The sequence below is a fragment of the Trachypithecus francoisi genome, unplaced genomic scaffold, assembly GCF_009764315.1.
Source record: "Trachypithecus francoisi isolate TF-2019V2 unplaced genomic scaffold, Tfra_2.0 Lachesis_group2, whole genome shotgun sequence".
Taxonomy (NCBI): domain Eukaryota; kingdom Metazoa; phylum Chordata; class Mammalia; order Primates; family Cercopithecidae; genus Trachypithecus; species Trachypithecus francoisi.
The window spans coordinates 159,197,411-159,216,010 of record NW_022681465.1 but is presented as its reverse complement, the minus strand read 5'-3'; the positions used below and the strand labels follow the sequence as shown (position 1 = coordinate 159,216,010).

The 18,600-nt window shown below is 45.7% G+C and overlaps 1 protein-coding gene across 3 annotated transcripts in view; it reads left to right on the top strand.

Moving 5' to 3' along the window:
* Positions 1-9,262, top strand: part of HSPA4 (heat shock protein family A (Hsp70) member 4) — a 57,944-nt gene extending 48,682 nt beyond the window's left edge. For 2 of the 3 annotated variants that reach the window (XM_033181232.1, XM_033181234.1), the window contains exons 15-19: positions 44-169; positions 2,393-2,500; positions 4,601-4,720; positions 6,684-6,845; positions 7,053-9,262. In XM_033181232.1, coding sequence (XP_033037123.1) covers positions 44-169; positions 2,393-2,500; positions 4,601-4,720; positions 6,684-6,845; positions 7,053-7,256 — 720 coding nt within the window. In that variant the 3' untranslated portion in view covers positions 7,257-9,262. Of the gene's footprint in view, positions 1-43; positions 170-2,392; positions 2,501-2,818; positions 3,234-4,600; positions 4,721-6,683; positions 6,846-7,052 lie in introns of those variants that run through there. The other variant, XM_033181233.1, reaches the window with a different exon arrangement.
* Positions 9,263-18,600: the final 9,338 nt, after the last annotated feature.

Below are 18,600 nucleotides of genomic sequence, written 5' to 3'. Positions count from 1 at the left end.
TGTCCTAATGTCTAATTAATTTGTACATAATATTTATTCTCAGGGTAAGATGATCATGCAGGATAAACTGGAGAAGGAGCGGAATGATGCTAAGAATGCAGTGGAGGAATATGTGTATGAAATGAGAGACAAGCTTAGTGGTGAATATGAGAAGTTTGTGAGTGAAGATGTAAGTCTACTGCAATATGCCTAAGTACTGTGTGTCTTCTGTGAACATCTTTAAATGGGTTAGAAGGGAAGTCTGCAGCTATATGTGTATAGTAGAATTATTAAAAACAGTTTTTTTGGGGGGGTGCAAAATTTTATATATTTGTCTATTAGCACAGTGTTTTGCAAAGTTTGGTCTTTGTGCATCATGTTCACAAATCACTTTTGGCACATTCGAATATTGTTATTTATCTTGTATTTTTCTTTTCTTTCTTTCTTTTTTTTTGGAGACAGAGTTTTGCTTTTGTTGCCCAGGCTGGAGTGCAATGGCACGATCTCTGCTCACCACAGCCTCCGCTTCCTAGCTTCAAGCAATTCTCCTGCCTCAGCCTCCTGAATAGCTGGGATTACAGGCATGCGCCACCACACCTGGCTAATTTTGTGTTTTTAGTAGAGATGGGGTTTCTCCATGTTGAACAGGCTGGTCTCTAACTCCTGACCTCAGGTGATCCGCCTGCCTTGGCCTCCCAAAGTGTTGGGGTTACAGGCGTGAGCCACCGCGCCCAGCCTGTATTTTTCTTTAAATTGTTAAAGCTCACTTTTTCCTGTTTATTGTAAAGAAAAAAAAAAAAAAAAGAAATTTCAATAGTTCTTGGGTACAGGTGGTTTTTGGTTACATGGATGAATTGTATAGTGGTGAATTCTGAGATTTTGGTGCACCTGTCATCCTTGTCCTGTACATTGTACCCAAGATGTAGTTTTTTTAATCCCACACCCCACTTCTGTCCTCCTGCTTTTGAGTCTCCAAAGTCTATTGTATTACTGTGCATGCTCCTGGGTACCCATAGCTTAGCTCCTATTTATGAGTGAAAACATAACAGTATTTGGTTTTCCATTCCCAAGTCACTTCACTTAGAATTATGGCCTCCAGCTCCATCCAGTTGCTGCAAAAGACATTACTTTGCTCCTTTTTATGACTCAGTAGTATTCCATGGTGTGTATATACCATGTTTTCTTTTTTTTTTTTTTGAGACGGAGTCTTACTCTGTTGCCCAGGCTGGAGTACGGTGACACGATCTTGGCTCACTGCAAGCTCTGCCTCTTGGGTTCATGCCATTCTGCCTCAGCCTCCCGAGTAGCTGGGACTACAGCGTCCACCACTGCGCCCGGCTAATTTTTTGTGTGTGGTTTTTTAGTAGAGACGGGATTTCACCATGTTAGCCAGGGTGGTCTTGATCTCCTGACCTCGTGATCTGCCCGCCTCGGCCTCCCAGAATGCTGGGATTACAGGCGTGAGCCATTGTGCCCTGCCTACCACATTTGCTTTATTTACTCATTGGTTGATGGGTACTTAACTCAGTTGTTATTATTTTTTAATTTTTTTGAGATGGAGTTTCGGTCTTGTTGCCCAGGCTGGAGTACAATGGCACGATGTTGGCTCACTGTAACTTCCGCCTCCCTGGTTCAAGCGATTCTCCTGCCTCAGCCTCCCTAGTAGCTGGGACTACAGCTACAAGCTCCACCATGCTTGGCTGATTTTTGTATTTTTAGTAGAGACGGGGTTTCACCATGTTGGCCAGGCTAGTCTATCCTTACCTCAGATGATCCATCTGCCTCAGTCTCCCAAAGTGCTGGGATTAGAGGCATGAGCCACTGTTCCCCGCCACACTTGCTTTTAAATGCAGTTTTTAATTCTGAAATTTTTTAACTTATCCAAAGTCCTCCATGGCAGGGAGCATAATATAATAAAAGCCCCCATACCTATCAAGTGGACCAACATTTGCCAGCCTTGTTTTCTGTGTCTCCCATCTCCTTCCTCCCTCTGTATTTTATTTTATCTTATTTTATTTTTTTTGAAGTGAAGTTTTGCTCTGTCTCCCAGGCTGGAGTGCAGTGGCCCCATCTTGGTCACTGCAACCTCCGCCTCCTGAGTTCAAGCAGTTCCCCTGCTTCAGCCTTTCTAGTAGCTGGGATTACAGGTGTCCGCCATCATGCCCGGGTAATTTTTTTTTGTATTTTTAGTGGAGACGGGGTTTCACCATGTTGGCCAGGCTGTTCTCGAACTCCTGATCTCAGGTGATCCACGTGCCTCAGCCTCCCAAGGATTACAAATGTGAGCCACCGCGCCTGGCTGCCCTCTGTATTTTAAAGGAAATCCCAGATACATCATTATATTCTATGCCTCTGACTGTATTTGGGATGTAATTTTTGAATGACCTAATTATAATATTTTCTTCATCATTAGGATCGTAACAGTTTTACTTTGAAACTAGAAGATACTGAAAATTGGTTGTATGAGGATGGAGAAGACCAGCCAAAGCAAGTTTATGTCGATAAGTTGGCTGAATTAAAAGTAAGTGACTCTTTTTTTTTTTTTTTTTTTTTTGAGACGGAGTCTCGCTCTGCCGCCCAGGCTGGAGTGCAGTGGCCGGATCTCGGCTCACTGCAAGCTCCGCCTCCCAGGTTCACGCCATTCTCCTGCCTCAGCCTCCCGAGTAGCTGGGACTACAGGTGCCCGCCACGTCGCCCGGCTAGTTTTTTGTATTTTTAGTAGAGACGGGGTTTCACCATGTTAGCCAGGATGGTCTCGATCTCCTGACCTCGTGATCCGCCCGTCTCGGCCTCCCAAAGTGCTGGGATTACAGGCTTGAGCCACCGCGCCCGGCCAAAAGTAAGTGACTCTTGAGAGCAGAGGTATCCAGAACCCTTGTTGAAGCTTCCTCTGAGGACCTCAAATTTGGGAGGAATTCTCAAGTAAAGAAGACAGACTGAAAATGATGTTTGATGAACTAAACCCTTTATGACTTAGGCTCATGATCATTCTCACTTTTAGAACCTTGTAATAACAAAATGATTTTTCTGAACATTGAGTTTAGGTTTATAATACTTCACTGAATTGGATGTCTAGTGCATTCTTGGTGTCAAGAGATACAAAGACTAGCAAGACTTAGTACCTGCCCTAAAGGCACAGGGAATGCAGTTGGGGCAGGGCTGTTTCTGTTTATGTAGCTTGGATTCTCAATAAAAGCAAAGCATGGTGGGTTTTCTTTTTTTTATAAGACAGAGTCTTCCTCTGTCACCTAGGCTGGAGTGCAGTGGCGCAGTCTTGGCTCACTGCAACCTCTGTCTCCTGGATTCAAGGGATTCTTATGCTTCAGCCTCCAGAGTAGCTGGGATTACAGGCATGTGCCACCATGCCAAGCTAATTTTTGTATTTTTAGTAGAGACAGGGTTTCACCATGTTGGCCAGGCTGTCTCGAACCCCTTACTTCAAGTGATATGCTTGCCTTAGCCTCCCAGAGTGCTGAAATTATAGGTGTGAAGCCACCACGCCTGGCCACAGCATCTGGTTTTGTATTTAAAGCATCTCATCTTTTAACATTAGGATTAAAAATGCAAAGCATTACATAAAATTTTGAGGCCTTTTGTTTGGAAAAGGTTGCAGATGCACAAGAATGAACTTTTCACATTTCTCTTTAATTTTAGCTCTGGATTACTTGGTTTCTTATGGAACTGGGCCATTTTGAGTCTTACTCTGTCACTCAGGCTGGAGTTCAGTGGTATGGTCATGGCTCACTGCAGCCTCGACCTCATGCTCAAGCAGTCCTTCTGCCTCAGTCTCCCAAGTAGCGAGGATTACAGCTGTGTGCCATCACGCTTGGCTGTTTTAATTTTTTTGTAGGGAAAGGGTCTCCCTGTGTTGCCCAGACAGGCATGGGAACTCCTGGACTCAAGCAATTCTCCTGCCTTGGTCTCCCAAAGTGCTGGGATTACAGGCATGAGCCATGGAACCTGACCAAGCATTTCTTAATATCACTGTTGTATTGTTTTCAAGTTCCAGTTATTTCATAAATGATTTTTGTGTTTGAATTAGTATCCATATAAGGTGCATAGATTTTACTGATGTTGCTTATAACTGTGTCTATAGTTCTTCTTCCGTCATTTCCTCGTGTTGCCCCCACCCTTTCCTTATTTATTTTATGAGGAAATTGGGTCATTGGTCCTGTAGGATCTTCCTGTAGTTGGATTTTGCAGATTTTCACCTCCATGGTGGCATTTAATATTATTTGTCAAGTTGATGGTTACATTTAGAGGCTCCATCAGATTCAGGTGTTTAAGATTTTAAAGCATTTTTTATTTTTGACAAGTATATTTTATATTTAGTACTGTGTATCTGTATTAGGCGACACCTAATTTTTGGTGGTCTCCCTGCTGTGTTTTGAGAACAAGGGCTCAGGTGACAAATTGAAGCGATTCCACATAGAACAGTACTGAGGTATAGTCTCATTCCCCTTCTGAAGTAGCTTCATACTTCCAAAGGCCTGGAGAAATATATTTAACTTCTTATATATAGCACACGGAGATTAAATGTACTTTATCACCAATCTTAGTGGAATCAGTACTCTGGATCGTCGAACTGCCATATGAAGACTGTGTGTATTCTTCTGTTAAGAATCTAGGTCAACCTATTAAGATACGGTTCCAGGAATCTGAAGAACGACCAAAATTATTTGAAGAACTAGGGAAACAGATCCAACAGTATATGAAAATAATCAGCTCTTTCAAAAACAAGGTAACTTTTTTCTTTTTCCTACTCTTAGTGAAGTTAACTTTTTTTTTTTTTTTGAGACAGAGTCTTGCTCTGTTGCCCAGGCTGGAGTGCAGTGGCACAATCTCGGCTCACTGCAACCTCCACCTCCTGGGTTTAAGTGGATTCTCCTGCCTCAGCTTCCCAAGTAGCTGGGATTACAGGCATGTGCCACGACGCCCAGCTCATTTTTGTATTTTTAGTAGAGATGGGGTTTCGCCATGTTGGCCAGGCTGGTCTTGAACTCCCGATCTCAAGTGATCCACCTGCCTTGGCCTCCCAAAGTACTGACTGGTATTATAGGCGTGAGCCACTGCTCCCGGCCATAAAGTTAACTTCTGAGGCATTTACATAGCATTTTTTTCTCTTGTTCTCATTAACTTGTTTAATAGCACTTTTTATTTTGGATATTAATGTAATGTGGAATGTTTTATAACATCTTAATAAGAACCATAGGATTTGCTATATCTCTTTAATAGGTGGAATCTGGAATTGAACAGTGTTGTTCAGTTTCCTTTTCATTAGTGTTTGACTTATGCTCTATCCTGGTCTTTCTAAGAACACCTGAGGCCTAGTAATTATGCACACAGTACCTTTATAAGGTAGGGGGTGGTATCAGCATATATAGATAAATTCCAACTTATTTAAGCCTCACTTTCCTTAAGCAACATTCAGGGTCACTAAATTGGGAGAACTGTCATTTAGCCAGAAGTCTGACTCCGAAGTTCAGACTTTGGAGTATAAAGTTCCTCCATTATACCCCAGGTTCTTGACATATTGTTAGTGTAAGAAACTTTGACATATTGTTAGTGTAAGAAACCATAAATTGAGCTTTTGTGGTTTTTTTTTTTTTTTTGGGACAAGTTCTCACTTTGTCACCCAGGCTGGGGTGCAGTGGTGAAATCTCGGCTCACTGCATCCTCTACCTCTCTGGCTCAAGCCGTTCTCCTGCCTCAGCTACTTTCTCAGTAGTTGGGACTGTAGGCATGTACCACCACACCCAACTGGGGTTGTCTTTTTTTTTTTTTGAGATGTCATTTCACCATGTTACCCAGGCTGGTCTTGAACTCCCGAGCTCAAATGATCCACCCACCTTCACCTCCCAAGTGCTATGATCACAGGCATTAGCCATTAGGCCCCGCCTCTTTTTTTTTTTTCCTTCTTTTTTGTGAGACAGGCTCTCAGTCTGTTGCCCATGCTCAAGTGCAGTGGTGTGATCATAGCTCACTGCATCCTCAGCCTCCTGAGCTCAAGTGACCTTCCTGCCTCAGCCTCCTGAGTAGCTGGGACTACAGGCATGTGGCCCTCATGCCTGGCTAATTTTTATATTTTTTATAGAGACGGGCTCGTCGTGTTGCCCAGGTCTTGAAGTCATGGGCTTAAGTGATCCTCCTGCCTCAGCCTCCCAAAGTGCTAAGATTATAAGCGTGAGCCACCACGCCCAGCCTGAAAGGCCTTCTTTTTTTTTTGGGACGGAGTCTTGCTCTGTTGCCCAAGCTAGAGTGCAGTGACGTGATTTCGGCTCACTGCAAGTTCTGCCTCCCAGGTTCACATGAAAGGCCTTCTTTTAAAAACAGTATTCATTATAGTTTTGGTTCTGAACTAGCATGCTGAAACTTCAGCTGTCATATCTAATGTAATTTTTTTGCATTGTGAAATTATCTTCGTAAGATTTTGTATAAATCAGGTGCTGCTGTTTATCTTGTTGAAGCCTTTTAATTGATACCTTATGAATTTTCTTGGCCTTTAAAATTTAAGTCTATCCTGAGTGTATTAAAAAATTGGGATTAGGTTTCTTTTGAATAATGTCTGTTCAGATTGTGAGGCTAAATATGCTTTATTTTTTGAAAGATTATAAGTTTTTGAAAAATGGCACAAACTAGACAATATTTGCTGGAAGGAAGGGTATCACCCTTTTAGCACTTGTCTGACTGTCTCCTGCTTGCAGGAGGACCAGTATGATCATTTGGATGCTGCTGACATGACGAAGGTAGAAAAAAGCACAAATGAGGCAATGGAGTGGATGAATAACAAGCTAAATCTGCAGAACAAGCAGAGTTTGACCATGGATCCAGTTGTCAAGTCAAAAGAGATTGAAGCTAAAATTAAGGTAATTTAAGACTTTTTAAAATAGTCTTTTCTTGACAGCCTTATTTTTAATAGTCCTCAAGTGACATTTAGGAGGGAACTTTATTATAGTGTCTTAGCTTCTAGGTTGAGGATTGAGTGGTGGGAGAGGGTGGATTTGGGTTTAGCATGTCTTGTAAAATTTGTTAATTTTATAATAAACCACGGTTTTCTTTCTTACCCATTCCAGGAGCTGACAAGTATTTGTAGCCCTATAATTTCAAAGCCCAAACCCAAAGTGGAACCTCCAAAAGAGGAACAAAAAAATGCAGAGCAGAATGGACCAGTGGATGGACAAGGAGACAACCCAGGCCCCCAGGCTGCTGAGCAGGGTACAGACACAGCTGTGCCTTCGGAGTCAGACAAGAAGCTTCCTGAGATGGACATTGATTGATTCCAACACTTGTTTCTATTAAAACAGACTATTATAAAGCTTTAAGTTGTCAACTTTGTTCTAAATATCAACTAGAGCAAGTGAATACTGAAGATTTCTTAGTCAGTTTTTAGGGGATTTTCGGGGAGGGGAAATAGGTAATGTATGGAGCATTTTGACTTCTAAATAGTTAGATACAGAAATTAAGTGCATTGTATCTTTTTCATAATGGTACATAATGGTACTATTTAGAAGCCCAGTTAGTCTTACTGAGCTAATGCTTCACTCCTTTATGTTTAACCATGTGTCTACAAGAATAAGTTTGTTTTGGAAAGTTGAGCTATAGCTACAGCTCTAGCTATCCAGCAGACTTTTCATTATGACTTACATGGCAGGAGCTCTAATTATGCTTTAAAAATCTGTTGTGGAGATAGCTCTAAAGGCTCCCTGTCTGGTGTGGGGATGGGGTCTCCCTCTTTGTGAGGGTTGGAGCATGGCACAGCATGGATTAACACGGCAGAGGAGCAAAGGTGTGCTCTGAACTTCTTCATATTTCACCTTCACCCTCACCTGTGTTCTGTTCCCTATCTCCCAATAAAAGGGCTCCCATTATAAATGCCATGTACTTCTCTTGGGAAAATAGACCCGCTTGCCTAGAGTAAGTTGTTAACTGAGGGCTTTAAACCTGGAGGTTCTTTTTGAAAGTTTGTTCACGAATACCCCAATCATCAGGGTCTAAATAATTTTCAGAAGATTAGAATTGGGTACATATACTGTTGGAGATAGCCATGGTAAATTTAACTGAGGAATTAAATCCTTGTTAATTTTGGTGTAAAGATTTGTATCCTGGCCTGTTTATTCAGGTGAGAGATGTTCTGTATAATTTTGAGGTATAGCTTGAACTCCTAGGACAAGAGTTAAAAGTTCTTTTTAGCTCATCACAATCACTTGTGTGTTGTGTTAATATCTGTCATGAACCTGCCAATTTGTACATGTTAAGCAGCTGACAGATGATAGAAAAAAACTAAGATACACTGGATTGTACTGGATGAGTCTGAAATTAGTGTTAAAGAAGTGTGGTGCCTGATGTTATAACAACACCTCATTCTTAACTGTGTGGCCAGTGTCAGGTATACCAAAGCGTTCCTCTGACTGCTTTTTGGGGCAGTGTTGACAGGAGTGAGGCATTTTGGAAACTCCAAGGGAAGCCTGTGTTTGAGGCCAGAGTTGGTACCTGCTTTAAGAAACTGTTAAAAGGTTTGTTGGTAATGTTTTGGATCTTTGTAAAAATTGATATTCTGTATAACAGAGTGCCTGTTACTTTTGGCCTGTGTTGTTAGAAATAAGATGATATGTTGCGTAGTTAGAATTAAGCGTTTGTCCATCTCTAGATACATCGAAAAGTTTGAGTGTTACAGGCTCTCAAGTGCTACTGAGAAAAATTGCTTAGGAGGAGGAAGGGGAAAGTATACTTATACTGGTGTGTAAGCACGCATGGAAGCCTCGCGGCACCGCAACAAGGCCCTGTTCTTAGCACATCCTCTGTTCTCTACCTGTCATGCTTCAAGAGTTCCAGCTGGCCTGCTGTGAAGCCAATAGCTATTTTAAAAGTGCTGGCTGCAGGATGAAGCCAACCCTTGTACAACTGGCCCAGTCCTTAATGGCCATTTCTTCTAAAAAAAAAAAAAAAAAAAAAAAAATTTTTTTTTTTTTTTTTTTTTTTTGGTGTGTGTGTGTGTAGTGGGGGAAGGGTGTGGGTGTTGGGATGGGGTGAATTTGAAGTTGAAACATGATGTGGTCTGCTTGCTCTCTGCTTAGACAGACTTTAAGACCAGTTGGATTTTCATGGAGGCCAGGACAGAGAGTGGTAATTGATGGCTTGTGTACAGACAAGCATTTATCCAGGTTGCGTTATCCAAACTGATTTGTTAAAGCTCCAGGTCACGTTCTTACACTAAGAAAATCATTCAGTAAACATGAGACAAGTTTAGGAAAAACTAATAAAATAAACCTGTCTTACACTTGAATGGTTTCCTTAATTCCATAATGAAGGCTGCTGGGTGTGTGTGGGGGTGTGTGTGTGGATGTGTGTGTGTGTGTGTGTGTGTGTGTGGGTGTGTGTCTGTAGGGGGCGAGGTGTGTGTTTTCAATAACGTTCTCTAGGAGTAGGAACCCTCTGAGCTAAATTTCACTTAACATCTGTTGAAGACCTCCAGCTGGAAGAATGACAGCTGAAGCACTGCCTACTTTGTAAGAAAATGTTGCTGATTTTTCTGTACTCGCTCCAGTTGAGTCTTGGCCCAGTTCCTTTGGTGTTAGGAATCCTTGTCTTGCTCCTGTGACTGGGCCTTACTTTGAGGGTTTTGTTAGCAGAAGGTGGGGGTTATGGCATAAAGGTAAGTGCTAGGACTGATACCTGGCCAAAGAACAGCACGGCCCAGAGTCCTAGAATAGTTGCGACCACTGGATATGTGGTGTGGCTGTGTGGAATGTGTGTTGGTGTGTATATATATGGTGGTGATGGGTGTTTAAAGGGCATGAAGCCAGTGAAAAAGACCTTAATTGGAGAAGACATGGGTCTAGATGAGGAGGGGTCAGGGGTCTTGTTCCCTGGGTCATGCCCCTTACACAGTCCTAGTCCTCTGGCTGTAGAAGCGGCTTACCTGCCAGGGCCTACCAACAGGGCCTATTGTAGCCACGTGTCTAAGAAATGTGTCTCTAGTAGGTTTGGTTTCCTCCTGAGCATCTAAGTGGTTTGTGTAGGGGAATTGTTAGATGTGGTAGAAAGAGCTGAGATAGCTGGGTGTGGTGGTGTGCACCTGTGATTCCAGCTACCTGGGGCACTGAGGTAGGAGGATCACTTGAGCCCAGGTGGTCAAAGCTGCAGTGAACCAAGATTGCGCCCTTGCAACTCCAACTGGGGTGATAAAGTGATACCCTGTCTCCATAAAAGGTGGGGGGCTGAGAGATCAGGGTTCTGTTGTGGGGCAGTGGGAGCTGTTTTGCGGGGGCACAGGGGGCCTGGGGGATGTTGGAGGTAGTGGGACTTGGTCCACCTTTGAGGGGACAGCCAGATGAAGGGGAAAATGGCTGGTTTTCGTACCTGCAGGAAGAGGGAAGATGTGAGCATGGTTCCAGCTCAAAACCATGCTTGAGAAGTTGGGATAGTAGTTACTCTTTGTGGAGTAGTGACAAGATGATGTCAGACTTGGTGATCCTTCTTTCTTGATCTGACTTTTGATAGTGTACTCATGTACACTTGATCTATTTCAATAATTTTAAGTGGCTTTAACAAAAAGGTGTGTATTATTATTATTATTTTAGACGGAGTCTCACTTTGTTGCCCAGGCTGGAGTGCAGTGGCGGATCTCGGCTTACTGCAGCCTCTGCCTCCCGGGTTCAAGTGATTCTTCTGCCTCAGGCTCCTGAGTAACGGACTTACAGGCATGCGCCACCGTGCACGGCTAGTTTTTGTATTTTTAGTAGAGACGGGGTTTCATTGTATTGGCCAGGCTGGTCTCGAACTCCTGATGTTGTGATCTGCCCACCTTGGCCTCCCAAAGTGCCAGGATTACAGGTGTGAGCCACTATGCCTGGCCTACATTTTTACACAAGAATGTAGGTTATAAAACTACATAGCTTCTCATGTTTGGAAATAACATTAAATGGGTTTGCAATAAAAAAGTCAATGATTTTTCCAGATGAAGTGGTTTTTTAGGGTGGGATTGTGGGTGATTGTAGGTTTCTTTTTTTTCTTTTTGAGACAGAGTCTCGCTCTGTCGCCCTGGCTGGAGTGCAGTGGCGCTATCTCGGCTCACTGCAAGCTCCGCTTCCTAGGTTCATGCCATTCTCCTGCCTCAGCCTCCCGAGTAGCTGGGACTACAGGCGCCCGCCACCACGCCTGGCTCCTTTTTTTTGTATTTTTGGTAGAGACAGGGTTTTACCATGTTAACCAGGATGGTCTCAGCCTCCCAAAGTGCTGGGATTACAGGCGTGAGCCACCGTGCGTGGCCTGAAAGATTTCTACAATAAGCATTTAGGGCCAGGCATGGTGGCTCATGCCTGTAATCCCAGCCAAGTTGGGAGGATTTCTTGAGTCCAGGAGTTCAAGACCAGCCTGGGCAACATGGGGAAACACGCCCCCACCCCCTACCACCTCCTGTCACTAATAAAAGCATTTAGGAATTTCATAATGTTAAGAAAACTAGAAGTGTGTTTTAAGAAGAATGGCTCCAAGGTTTCAAACCTACAATACAGGATATGATTGTATATGTGGAGCTTCTAGTCTTGAGGAGTCATTGGAGATGTGGTGGGAGTTTAGATTGAGAAGTTTTCCTGGGTGGGGTTGAGACATTGATGCTCCAGGTGGGTGTGGATGGAAGCTTTTGGGGCTGGAGTTGTGTTGCTGGTTGACGGGATGAAGGCTTTTGTTTGGATGTGTTAGGAAGAGGAAGTAGAAGCTTTGAAAAAAGGAACTGCCAGAGAGGAGTTATGATGCATAAAGCATGTTGGGAGGAAGGGAGCTAGAGATGTGAGATGTGGCAGTGGCCAGCAGGGTTAGATTCTTCAGGAGGGTGGGAGCTGGGTGGGTTGAAGGGGCTTGAGGTGAGGGTCAAGAAGCTTGGCCTCTCTGAAAGGAGGCATCAGTCTGCGAGAAAGGAGATTGGGCAGTGTCCTGTGCCCACAGTCCTGTGTGTAAATGGGGATGGTTCCCACCACTTAGTTGAGACCATTGGGAGCCTTGGAATTGCCAATACATTCCTTGGATGTACTTGGCTTTGGCTGGGGCAGCCCTGGCCATGACCCTCTAACCTGGAATGCCACTGTTTCTGTGAACTGCTATTTTGAGCAGATGCTGCAAGAAGTGTAGAAACTAAAGAGGTGACTTCTTAAGCATCAGTCTACGAGGCAAATAGGGAAAATGGCCAAGTTGAGGTACAAGCAGCACATTTGGGAAGATAAAGGAAGGTGTAAATTTCTGGAGGATCAGGGAGGGAAAGACCTCAGAGGATGTGAAAAAAATACAGAATGCTTTCCAGATTTGCTCAATGTCCATGAACAAGTGCCAGGCTAATCCTGACCTTATTCGTCCAGTTTCAGCACACGTCATTAGAACAGGGAGAGCAGAGAGACTCTTTACTCTCACTTCCTAAGTGACATTCGCCAGCTTCAAACAACACAGAAAAGAATTCAGAAAGCTGTGTTTTTATCGGGCCTGTTCACTAGTGTGTCTGGGTTTACATCCTTCAAGGGCCAGGTGGACTATTAGATTTGGAGTCCTGGATCAGTGGAGGGACAGAAAGCACTTCAAGTACTTTTCTTATCGTAAGTAAGCAGACCCTTACCACATACAGGAGGTCTCACGTTTTTTTTTTTTCTACATGAACTTTAAAACGTATTTTAAAAGATTATTTAAATTAGACTCGCTAATGCTTGCAGAAGAGAAAGCTGGAAACAGATGGTGTTGGAAGACCAGTCAGTGGCCCAGCTTCCAGGATGTAAATCCCAGCAAAGCATTTCTAAGGATGAACTGGGTCAGTATATACTCCACAAAAGGATGGTTCCAATTATAAGGCACCTTTCAGGAGGGCTGGCGGGGGGCTTCATAGGACACATGTGAGGTTGCCGTGAGGTTACCATGAGGAGCCAGTGAGCTGTGTGGGTTAGGAAAGTTGAAAGGGCCCATGCAGTGGTAAAGGAGGCTCCAGCATGAGTGAAGGTCTTTCCTCTGTGACTGGTCCTGTCCTTGTCTTCTACATCCCACAACTGAAGGAGGGACTCTGCCTGGGTTACAGCTGCCTGCCTGCAGCCCGGCATGAAGTGGGGAATGGAGAAGGCGCTCAGTGAATACTTGAAGGCGGAAATGCAGTATTTTATTGTTTTCTATTATTTTCAATGAGGGGAAAAACGATAGAACTCCTCTTGAAGTCATCTTATCCGAACTTCCATTTTTGGGGATGAGGAAAGAGTCTCTCAGAATGGGTGGATGGCAGAGCCAAGAATTTTGATGCCAACTGTTGTGAAGAGTGTTACTCTTCTGGAAAGTTGTATGGCTAGACTATGGGGCTTTTGCCTTCCAAAAAGTCGCCCTGAGTATAGCATTAGTTGGAGTCACATTCCCTAAGAATCTGATGTTCCCCTCCGGCCAATTCTGATTTGGTCTTGTGTGAAATTGCGGTGCTTGTGTTGCCACATGGGGGCGCCATCGCTCTTCCTTTGACGTGGTGGCTGGTTCCGTGCGTAGATCAGACTTCACTCCTCGAGGAGTCCCAGAAGTTTGGAGAATACAGCCAGCCACCTCTTCTTCTGGGTAGCTACAAGCAAAATAAGTAGCTTACCCAAAAGAATTAGCTTACCCAAAATAAGTACTCTGTTAATATAACAGAGTCCTCAAGCTAGCAAGCAGGGCCTCAAGCAAGAACGTAGGCCTTTTGCTACTAACCTCTTAGGTCCTTGCCACCCAAAGTATGGCATCACTGTTAAAAAGAAGAATCTTGGACTGATCCCAGACCTCGGGTAGATCCCAGCCCGGTGCTTCTCCGTATACCTAGGGATCTTGTTAAAATGCAGATTCTGATTCAGCAGGTCAGAGTGGGGCTGAAGAGTCCATTTTTCTTTCCTTTTTTTTTTTTTTTTTTTGGGATGGAGTCTCACTCTGTCACCCAGGCTGGAGTGCAGTGGCACAAGCTCGGTTCACTGCAACCTCTGCTGCCCAGGTTCAAGCAATTCTCCTGCCTCAGCCTACCAAGTAGCTGGGATTACAGGCACCTGCCACCATGCCTGACTAATTTTTGTAGTTTTAGTAGGGATGGGGTTTCACTATCTTGGCCCGGCTAGTCTTGAATTCCTGACCTCGTGATCCACGTGCCTTGGCCTCCCACAGTGCTGGGATTATAGGCGTGAGCCACCACGCCTGGCGAAGAGTCCATTTCTAACAAGTTCCCAGGAGATGCCTATCATGGACTCTGCTTTGACTGAGAAAGACAACCTATAGGAGCCTCAGTTCCTTTGTCTGTAAAATGGGAGTAACAGCAGGCCTGTCCGGCATGTGAGATGATGGATGCGGAAGACACTGAAGACAGGAAGAATAAAGGTATTGCTCACAACAGGTGTGTAACTTGCCCTTTAAAGTGCAGAGTAGCTGACCCAGACATCAGCAGTCCGAGTTCCCGCAGCCTCCCGGCCTTTCTTGTCCTTATCCCACCAGGAGCCCAGGCTCCAGAGGAACAAGGTAGAAAGTCAGCCTAAGAACTAAAGATGTACCGCCCTCCCGTGTGACATGGTCATAGTCCCTGGGTGGGGAGGGAGTGCTGCTTCCTGTCCCTGGGGTGACACGTGAATCCACCTGGATGGAGGAATGGAGGTCCCTCTGCTCCTTTTGACTTGAGCCACTCCAATGGACTCAGTCTCGTGTAATCCCATTAGTAGCCTCAGCAAGGAGCAGGAACAACATACTGACCCCTGTTCAAGGTGGAGTTCTGTAGCTGTGGATAGAGACTCCTAGAAAGCAGCGATTCGCCTCTGAATCCTGGACATCTGTTGCAGAGAAGTGAGGAAGAGCTTCAGAATACCTGGGTGTGAGGCTCCTCAGGCCCAGTTTTGTTTCCTTGCCTAACTTGTGAAGAGGCCAAATATGCATGGCATAAAAGAGACAAGAAGGCCTGGTGTGGTGGCTCATGCTGTAATCCCAGCACTTTGGGAGGCTGAGGCAGGCGAATTGCCTGAGGTCAGGGGTTCAAGATCAGCCTGGCCAACATGGTGAAACCCCGTCTCTACTAAAAATACAAAAATTAGCCTGGTGTGGTGGCCGGTGCCTGTAATTCCAGCTACTTGGGAGGCTGAGGCATGAGAATTGCTTGAACCTGGGAGGCAGAGGTTGCAGTGAGCCATGATTGCACCACTGTACTCCAACCTGGGCGACAAAACGAGACTGTCTCAAAAAAAAAAAAAAGGACAAGATTTCTTGGTGTATGAGGGTTCCCCCCTTTCTTTGAAGAGGACTGCCTCTTGGCATTCATCACTGTCTACAAGTTCTGTCTTGGTCATCTTGTTTTCCAGATTTCTGTAATGCCCAATCTGGAAAATGGGCAGAAGAGACAACACAGGAGAGGCGGAGGAGAAAGGGTGGGAGGACTCTCACTGTGGACCAGCTCCCAGGCTCTCCTCTGAGGTAAAGCAGTGGCTGAGTGTGCATCTGAATCCCCTGGGGGCCTTGTTACACAGACGACTGGGCCTGCCCTCCCAGTTTCAGATTCCACAGGTCTTCAGTGGGGTCCTGGAGTTTCATTTCTAACAAGCTCCCAGGTGAGTCTGCTGCTTTTGTTCTGTGGATAGAGAGTCTGGGTGATGGGTTAAAGGAGAAATAACTGGGGCTGCTGATTAACATCACAAACAGCTGCAGGTGATGGAGGTTGTGGGCAGGAGGTGGAAAGAGCGAGGCTGAGTACAATGGTGAGTAGGAGGAGAGGGAGAGGCACAGCATTTCTGAAGAAATGCCAAGGAAAGTTTGGTATTTCTCTGGAACTGTTTCTGACCACAGGACATTATGTCTTGTGGGCTATGTGACTTGGCCCTAGCTTGGTTGTGGCCAGGGCTAGTATGTGGAGCGGCTCTTCTCCGGGCGACTGGCTTATCTCCATGGTGCTCCTGGCTCCCTGGTCTCGCCGGGTAGTTGGCAAGTCTGTGACTTCTTTATCCACATGTGTCTTTTTCCTGGCCAGGTGGAAAGCTTCCCCAGGGTGGAGGAGGCATTTGCCAGGTTGAGGTCCCTTCTCTAATGGCACCCACAAGCCAAGCTGCACCTCTGTCTGCCCCTCTCCACCTCTGTCCTTAAAGTGGAGAATGGCTTTGTGACTTGGAGGGGCCCTCACAGCCCAAGGGAAAGGCCTCGGGGTCTCCCATGTCCGCAGGTGAAACATGCATGTCAGTCAGTTTCCATTAAATCAGATCCAGCGCTTCAGCTTGCTCCACACAGCTTTTAAGGGCACTAAAAATAAGCCTTAAATTGGAGCTAACTCCTCAAGCAGCACTATCTGTTAATGAAATTGCTCCCTGTTAATTTGAGTTCACAAAATAAGTGGCGCCTGACAATCTGGCATGGCTGTCATGGCACCCACCCCCAGGAATGGGCTGCTAGTGGAGGACTTCACCTGGGAGCTGAGGACTTTCTGGCCTCAAGTGCTGTGGCAGCCGAAGAAGACCCAGCGGTTACAACAAATGGGGAACCTGGACTTCGTTTCTTGGCTTTTTTGGTCCCTTTCGTCACCCTTCTCTGAGTGGCAGCTCTTAATCTAGCGGGGCCTGCAATTAAATAGATAATTAACAATCAACGTGCAAGGTAGCAGTAAGAGAAGTACAAGGAGCTAGGGAGCAGCCTGAGGAGGTAGCCAGGAGCAGTGCGGGGGTAAAGGATGAATGTGTGTCGGATGCATAAGTGAGTAGAGAGAGGGTTTGGTGAGGGAGCTGGAGGCAGAGGGGACAGCTGGACCACAGACATGCAAGGAGTGACCAGTAGTCGGAGTGGAAAGCTCAGGGCAGACAATGGAGAGAAGGCTGACAAGATGCTAGCCAGGGCCTGCAGCACAGATGCTGTCAGTGGGTGAAGTCACATAAAAGGCTCCCCCACCTTTTTGCAGTCTCTACTTGATATAGGAGTTGGGAGGATGCTGCTCTTGAAAAGGGGGCCTTGTGAAATTCAAGATGATAGACACCATCAGAGATGGGGTGGTGACAAGCAAAGTCAGATTCTAGGAAAGGGCGAGGGGTGCCTGGCAGGGAGGAATCTGGCCTCATGATACAGGAGGGAGGAGGGCATCCTTACCCCTACCCCTGCAGCTTGAAGGCATCTGGGTGTGGGCGTGGACAGAGCTGGCCCCCAAGTCACAATGCCTTAGGCCCAGGCACCCTTACTGGGGGGCACTGCTGCCTGAGTGTGGCACGCTTGAATAGGCAGGAGAATGGGTCAGGGAGTTGAGCAGGTGTAGCACAGCTTGTGGGCTGCTTGTGGCTCTGGGGCCTGGCTGTGGAACCCGCTGATGCCTGGCACCCCTTGTCAGACACAGGAGCCAAGTCATTCATGTAAGCAACATCTCAAGGAGGCCTGAAATATTTGGGGGAGGGAATTCCTGGGGCTCAGAACACTTTTATCTTTCATACTGAGACAAATGAAGCCTTCATTTGTGCCTAGACAAAGGGCCTTGATTTTTTCCTTAGGGTATTGGTAAACCATGGTGAGTTTTTGTTTGGTTTTGGAGGCAGGGTCTCACTCTTATGCCCAGGTTGGAGGACAGTGGCATGATCATAGCTCAATGCAGCCTCAAACTTCTGGACTCTAAGTGATCTTCCTGCTTCAGCATTCTGAGTAATTGGGACTACAGGCATGAGCCATCATGCCTGGACAGCCATGGTGAGTTTTAAAGCTAGGACACGGCCCTCCTCCTCCAATGCCTGGCCCTCAAGGGACAGGGAGTTGAGGGTGAAGGGGAAGGACTGGGTGGGTTTGCAGGAAGAGAGGCTTTTGTGAGGATGCAGGTGGTTTGGGATGAAGGCAGGACTAGGGGGCTCAGATGCTCAATGTAAGACATGCTGGCTGTTATCCTTGTTCAACCAGCCTCTCTCGTGTCTCACATTCTATTTTAAAATAGCTCTGGGGCTGAGCTGTCCCTGGAAGAGTTGGCCCCCATTTACAATAGCAGTGATCAAGGCAGCTCCAGACAATGCGTGACCTCACCTTTTCTCTGAAGCAAATAGGAAAGAAGAATAGGTCCATCCCTGATGGCAGAGGATACAGTCCAGCAGGGTCAGGGCCAGATAGTAGAGCTACTGTTCTTAGGAAGGACACACGGGGCTGGGGGCGGTGGCTCACACCTGTAATCCCAGCACTTTGGGAGGCCGTGGCGGTGGGATCACTTGAGGTCAGGAGTTTGAGAACAGCCTGGCCAATATGGTGAAACCCCATCTCTACTAAAAATGCAAAAATTAGCTGGGAGTTGTGGTGCGCACCTGTATCCCAGCTGCTCACAGGCTAGGACATGAGAAGTGCTTGAATCTGGGAGGTGGAGGTTATAGTTAGTCAAGGTCATGCCACTGCACTCCAGTCTGGTGACAGAGCGAGACTCCATCTCAGGAAAAAAAAAAAAAAAAAAAAGGAAGGACACACGGATGCTGCTTTTTCAGGTCAGTCTCTGTGTGTCTTCTACTTAGCGCCCACTTTGTTTCTAGTGGACCTACATGTACTATTATTGGTCATTTTCTCCTGGTGAAAATGTGGATTGACATCCCTACCTCCCTTTCACACTGGGCCCTTGGGGGAGAAGCTGGGCAGTGTGTTAAAGGGTTTCTGTAGAGGCTGTGGGGATGTCCCCTT